The sequence below is a fragment of the Arachis ipaensis genome, chromosome B8 (genome assembly GCF_059453495.1).
Source record: "Arachis ipaensis isolate K30076 ecotype BB chromosome B8, ASM5945349v1, whole genome shotgun sequence".
Classification (NCBI taxonomy): Eukaryota; Viridiplantae; Streptophyta; class Magnoliopsida; order Fabales; family Fabaceae; genus Arachis; species Arachis ipaensis.
This window is the reverse complement of record NC_142443.1, coordinates 67,079,947-67,086,946: the sequence shown is the minus strand read 5'-3', so window position 1 is coordinate 67,086,946 and position 7,000 is coordinate 67,079,947. Positions and strand designations below refer to the sequence as shown.

Genomic DNA, 7,000 nt, shown 5'->3' with positions numbered 1-7,000 from the left:
CAGAATCTATTTTAAACTCTCCTTCACTTTCTTGATTCCTTAATGCCTTAATACCCCCTCTCTCAAACTTGAGCAGGGTCTTGAACACACTCGAAGTTTGTCTTTCAACCATTCAAAGGAAACCGCTATAAAAAGGTTTTGTTAAAATGTCTGCCACCTAATCAATGCTTGGGATATACACAATATGAAGAGCTTTTTGCTGCATCTTATCACGAATAATTTGGACATCTAACTGGAAGTTCTTAGTGCGATCATGCAATACAGGATTGGCAGATAATAGCATTGTACTCATATTGTCATAGTATATAGTTGGTGCAGTGCTTAGGTTAATATCCAACTCTTGCAGTAGGTTTCATAGCGAAACAAGTTCAGATTCACAAGATGCTAGACTTTGAAATTCAGCTTCGTAGGAGGATCTACTAATTGTCCCTTATTTTCCACAACACCAAGAGATCAAATTAGTCCTTAAATAAATGCAAAAATCAGATACTGGCCTTCGATCTTCAAGGTCAACAATCTAGTCAAAGTCAGAGAAACCATAAAACCTATAATTAGTTCTTTGTGCCTTGAAAGTATCTCAAGACTCTCTTAGCTACTTTTCAATGGGCAAGGAGAGGAGAGTGCATAAATTGGCTGATCTTGTACACTGCATAGAAAAGTCAGGTTTGGTAATTGTTAAATATTGAATTGATCCCACATCTGTCCTATAGAGTTTAGGATCTTTAAACCTTTCCGAACCTGTTGAGAGAAGTTGAAATGGAGATATCATGCGTGTTGGCATAGGACTAGCTCCTGCCATGCCAACTTTTGAGAGTAAATCATTAACATATTTGGTTTGAGATAAATGTAAATTGTCTGATTCTGTTTTCTAAATTTCAATGCCTAAAAAGTAATTAAGTTCTCCAAGATCTTTTAATGAAAATATCTTATCTAGGCTTTGTATCATAACTTGAATGGAATGAGGATCACTGCCAGTTATTATAATATTATTCACATAATAAAAGAATATATTATATAATTTAAATCATTTTTGACAAACAAAAAAGAATCTGACAGTGTTTTTAAAACCAAAAGAGTATAGAGTTGTACTAAACTTGATAAACTACTCTCTTGGTGCATGCTTCAAGCTATATAAAGCTTTGTTAATAATCTTGCAAACATGCTCAACAGTGCCTTGTTCAAAGCCAAAGGATTGAGACATGTAAACGGTTTGATGCAATTCTCCATTGCGGAACACATTACTGTAATCAAACTGTCTAACAATCCAGTTTCTAGATAAAGCAATGATCAAAACCAATATGATTTTTGTTGGCCTAATCACAGGACTAAAGACTTGTTCAAAGTCAAATCTCTCGTGTTGATGAAAAGCCTTGGACCACTAATTTGGCCTTGTATTTATGGACAGTTCTATCAGGGTGCCTTTTAACTGTGTATATCCATTTACTTCTAATTATCTTAGCATTCTGTGCTTTGGGGACAAACAGTCCATATGTTAGTCTTCATCGGGATTTGATATTCTTCTTACATAGCTTTATACCAATGAGAAATGTTAAGGGCTATCTTAGGTGTTTTTGGTGGTTGTTTCGTATATTCTAGATCATTGACAATAGAGGTTAGGACTTTAGATTTTGTTGAATTGGTCTTGGACCTAGTTATCATAGTGTGTGTATTTTCTATCTTAGAAGGTTGATTGGTAATAGATTGGTGAATATTGTCAGGAGGAGGTAAAGGAGTTTCTATATTAGTAAGGGCTGTGTGAGTGGATCAGGGAGTACAGGCAAAAAGCTATTATATTAGTGTTAGACTTTTACTTTTTGTAATATCTTTACCATCAAAATTTCACGCTTCCAGCTGCGTTACTCTGATAGTGTAGATATTACGACAACTTCTATATACTTAATAATAAAATAGGAGCCTTCAACTCGAAACCATATTATTATTATTATTATGTTTTTTGAAAAACTGAAAATACTTTTTCCTAAAAACGTACATACATGAATATAAACCAATCAAAACACTTATATATATATATATATATATATATATATATATATATATATATATATATATATATATATATATATATAATAAGAGTCTTTTATACAAATAACTTACAAACATTACAATCATGACTCATATCCCTCTTTACAAAAATATAATATTAAAGGCGAGGAAAAACTATAACTAATATATATACAAACAGAAACAGCATAGCTAAGAACTTAGCAAAAATTTCATAAGCTTCCTCATCCGTCCTAAAAAAAAGGCCTTTATGGGAGTGAGAACCTAACCACGCAGTCTCACTAAAATGTTTAGAATTATTATAAAAGGATACATATAAAGAAATGAAGGGGTTTCAAACGTAAATTAAATGATTATCACTTGTCCTATGAATCCTTTTAAAAATCAACAATTATCTAAATCCAAATTCATATTTTAATTTATAAAAAGACTCAATCAAACATAATATCCAAAAGACTTCACCACATGCCAACAAATCATTCTAACTAGGCTCACCAATAATTCAACCAATTACGGCCTCCAGTCCAAAATAAAATCAAATCACGGCCTTTGACCTAATATATAATTAAATCACACTCAAACCACTATGATCCAGACCAAACAGTCACAATCACAAATAATGAAATTCAAACACAATCAAGAACAATTATAACATATATAGCAAGTAGTAGTTAAACTGATATATTCACTTAGGCAAACCAAATATAAAATGCACACCCAAACAATTTCACATAAATGCGCATGATACATGTCTGTCCTACTGACTATGAGTTCACGTATCGGTAGTTAACCCGAATATCGTCTCTCTGGTACACTTCTACAATCTACACTCTTGGGATAAAGTCTCTATCATACTTCTTCATCTCTTCCAGCATTAATAGATTTTTACATCAACTTTGACCAACAACAACAACCTCACACAACTAGAAAATAGATTAATACAGACAGATTTACAGACAGATTTAGTCTTTATTACAGACAGATTTTTGGTTACCGACGGATTTTGTCCCTCTGTAAAAGCCCCGTCGGAAATTATTTACCGACGGACTTTTTTTCCGTCGGAAAATTACCGACGGATTTTTACTAGTTACCGACGGATTTTCCCTCTGTAAATTCTCCCTCAATTTTCCGAAGGCGACGAACTTTCTGACGGATTTTCCGTCTGTAATTACAGACGGAATTTCAGACGGATTTTCTGTCTGTAATTACAGACAGATTTTTCGTCTGTAATTACAGACAGATTTTCAGATAGATTTTCCGTCTGTAATTACAGACGAATTTTCAGACAGATTTTCCGTCTGTAATTACAGACGGATTTTTTGACAGATTTTCTGTCTGTAATTTGAACTTTGAAAAATCATCTCATACTCTGATTACAGACAGAAAATCTGTCTGTAAATCCGTCAGTAAGGTAAAATAATTTTTTTTTCTAATTACAAAATAAGCTTGTTTTCATACAAAATAAATATAAATTTAATACAAATTTTTATCTAATTTGTATTCGAATATTTATAATATTTCAAAAAATAAACAAACTCATCGTATTATCAAACTAAAAGAAAAATACTATAAACAAGCAAGTCAATATAATTCAAAACATAAACAAAATGTATTGATCATCAACTATAATAATAAGTAACAACCATACATCAAAGTGTGTTGATACATCAACTATAATTCAAAACATAAACTCAATGTATTGTTCAACTATACTAAGTTATACAAATAACAAGACTATATAACTGTCCTCAAAATCTTGTGAGCTTGTTTCATCAAGTGAACATAGGGGATCACAGTTCCAGATTCAGTTGGTAAGTCCTGAAAATATTTATATCATTAGAAATAAAAGTGATTATTGAATTTACTGCAACCCCAGAATCAAAATTAAAATTTTGCATTTTATGATAAACACTTATTAGTTATTACCTGCTAAGACTAAACCAACACTCTTAAGAGCATCATCGGATCCCGAAGCCATTACTGGGAAAAAGACAAGATTTGAGTTACTTAGTTCATAAATGATGAGAGGAATTTCAAAAAAAGTAAAACACACACATGGCAATCAATATATAGACACACACACACACACATGGCAAAAGAAAGTAAAACATCACTGCCATCTGCAACTTTACAACCAGATAGAAGAATAGGGTTCTTAGAATTCTTTTCAACCTGCAAAAAGGAAAATGATTATCAAACTTAAGAAATGAGACAAGTAATTTTTCTTATTCAGCACATAATGGAAAAAAACACTTACAATATTGCTCTCCCCAGTCATACAATATTGATGCTTAGCCTTTTAGAATGAAAATTCAACAAAAAATGATAAATATGCCACGTACCATATATTTTAGGTGAGAGAAATGGACATATAAATTAGGGAGGGCATGCTGTAAATTCTCTTCAGCTACAACCATCTCTATTGCTTCTTTGTATATACCACAAGCTGACTCCATATTTCCCTGTAATAAAAATGTAACAGGTAGTGCATGTAGTCATCTTTTTTGTATCAGCTTATCATCAAAGAGTAAAGCTTTCTTCAATTGTAGCAAAGGCTAATTGCATACCAAACGTTTCTCCATATTGGCTCTTGATATAACATTCTGCACAAAATCAGAATCTGACTCTTTACCAGTCTGCTGAATATATGCAGCGCGAGCAGCTAAAACATCTCCTATTTGTTCCTTAAACCTGGCATTGAAGAAATGGATTTTTGGTACATTCTTTTACAAATAGGAGTCATAATTCAAGGTAAATCAAAGCATACACTATAAATAATCCAACTGTGCAAATTTAATAGAAATTATTATTAGTGTAAACCTGTACTAAGATCTATACCAACCGTCCGCTTAAATCTCAGAGACAATCCAAACACTACCAAAGTATTGAAACAAAAATTACACAAACTGATGATAGCATGATTTAATCAAACTTCAAACAAGTTAAACTAAATTTTCCCATAATTACACCTTCTGCCAAGGATCAAAGTCATCAGAACCAAACAACAAAATACTTCAGCCATGGCAAAAAGAATGATAAAGTTAACCAAAAATCATTCTTTAATATATTGAGAAAAAAGACTTATTAATGAGAAAGAAAGGAGAGAACCTCAGCTTCAACAAGAGATTCGTCGTCATCTGCATAAGCCATGTTTTGACAACAAAATCTACATGATGCAACAGATAAAGTTAATGACCAAACTCAAAGACAGGCAGTAAAGCAGTTATTAAGGAAACAGTGGGGTGAATTTTTGTATCTTTTGATAAAAGAAGAATATCACTGAGACGAAGAAAAGATTAGAAATGTACTTAGGGAAAATAAAGCATAGATGCAACATAAGAATGTAAAAACATGGCTACATGAGAATGAGTAGAAAAAATTAATATGATGATGAAGATGAAGAGTTTAACTGAATGTCACTCACAGAAGCAAATTCATGGCCAGGAAGAATAGCAGCAATCTCCTCCAAGATGGAACCCAGTGTTAGTGAAGGACATCTCCTGAGAAAGGCACATGCCTTAGAAGCCTTGGCCATGGCAGTTTTCTGGTCCTCAGCAGTAACAAAAGGCAGAATTGGTCATCTAATATAAGAAAGTTTATTGGTCATGAAGTAGTACATACAAGTAGTACTCATCAATTATTTCCTACTCGTTATTATTGCTTGCAAGTAGTAGAGCAATAACCTTTTTTCCTTTATCTCCTTACAACAAGCTTAAGTGTTCATAATATTTGTTTTTTAACTTAATTAATTAGCAATTAATCATCATGGCCAAGTCTTGTTCTAGTGAAAAGAACAATAATAATGGATTGAAGAAGGGTCCATGGACTCCGGAGGAAGATAAAAAACTCATTGATTACATTCAGAAACATGGGCATGGCAAGTGGCGAACCCTTCTTAAGAATGCAGGTACTTTAATTTAATTAATTTGTGCTACCTTAGCTACTTAATTATATAATAATGCCCAATTATATTCAGAAGCCACTTTTAATTAATAATCATCTTAGTTAAGTGTACGTGTGTTAGATAATAAGGTATTATACATTTATGTATATACTTAACATGAATATATTTGTAATGATTTAATAATGTTGAACATGTATGAATAAATAATTAATATATAGGATTAAAGAGATGTGGAAAGAGTTGCCGGCTAAGGTGGGCTAATTACTTGAGGCCTGATATAAAGAGAGGAAGATTCTCATTTGAAGAAGAAGAAATGATCATCCAGTTACACACTGTTTTGGGAAACAAGCAAGATTATTATTAAATCAAACCTAGCATGACCTAAATAATGTTCCTTGTTTATTTTTTTTAATGTGCATGTTATATATCCTTCATTTTTAATAAGTCTATCTATAAATTATATTAAAGAAGAACCTTTTTGAATTTGCACATGTAATATACAGAATTATTGCCAACTAATTTATAGACTTTTCGATTGTGTAAAGAATTAAAACTCATTTCATATATATAGTTAGAATGCTAGCTAGGCAAGGAAACTACAGTACTGTTCAAAGTCAATTATATATGCTTAACTTAATTAATTTGAACAGCATTATTTATAATTGAACTAAACTTTTTTGTGTAATGCTTATTAGGTGGTCTACAATTGCTGCTAATTTACCCGGAAGAACAGATAATGAGATTAAGAATTATTGGAACACTCACATCAAGAAGAAATTGTTGAAGATGGGGATTGATCCAATAACTCATAAGCAATCCAAGAGGAAAAGTACCTAAATCTTGTGAATTGGGAAAAGGAAACACAGAAAACAAGTTCCGCTCTTTTCCATCTCTCTCAGGAAATTCATCAAACACATGGTAAGCATAACAATACTGAAGCGAGACAATCTCTCAAGCATGTTCCTCCAACAACAATAACAACACAACAATAGTAACATTAAGTTGCAAGTCTCTCTTTGCACAATTCTCATATAGAAAATTTAGTCAATAGCCAAACCAAGGCATGCCAAGTTG

At 32.1% G+C, this 7,000-nt stretch overlaps 1 protein-coding gene and 1 pseudogene across 1 annotated transcript; one reads left to right on the top strand and one right to left on the bottom strand.

The window, feature by feature from the left end:
• Positions 1-4,029: 4,029 nt before the first annotated feature.
• LOC107614125 (pre-mRNA-processing factor 39-2-like) lies at positions 4,030-5,630 on the bottom strand. Its single transcript, XM_021109514.2, has 5 exons — positions 5,447-5,630; positions 5,131-5,188; positions 4,590-4,713; positions 4,365-4,484; positions 4,030-4,194 (listed from the first exon to the last, which is right to left on the bottom strand). The coding sequence occupies exons 2-5, from the start codon at positions 5,163-5,165 to the stop codon at positions 4,030-4,032; spliced, it is 444 nt and encodes a 147-aa protein (XP_020965173.1). The 5' UTR covers positions 5,166-5,188; positions 5,447-5,630.
• Positions 5,631-5,787: 157 nt separating this feature from the next.
• LOC107614123 (transcription factor MYB102 pseudogene) lies at positions 5,788-6,763 on the top strand (annotated as a pseudogene).
• Positions 6,764-7,000: the final 237 nt, after the last annotated feature.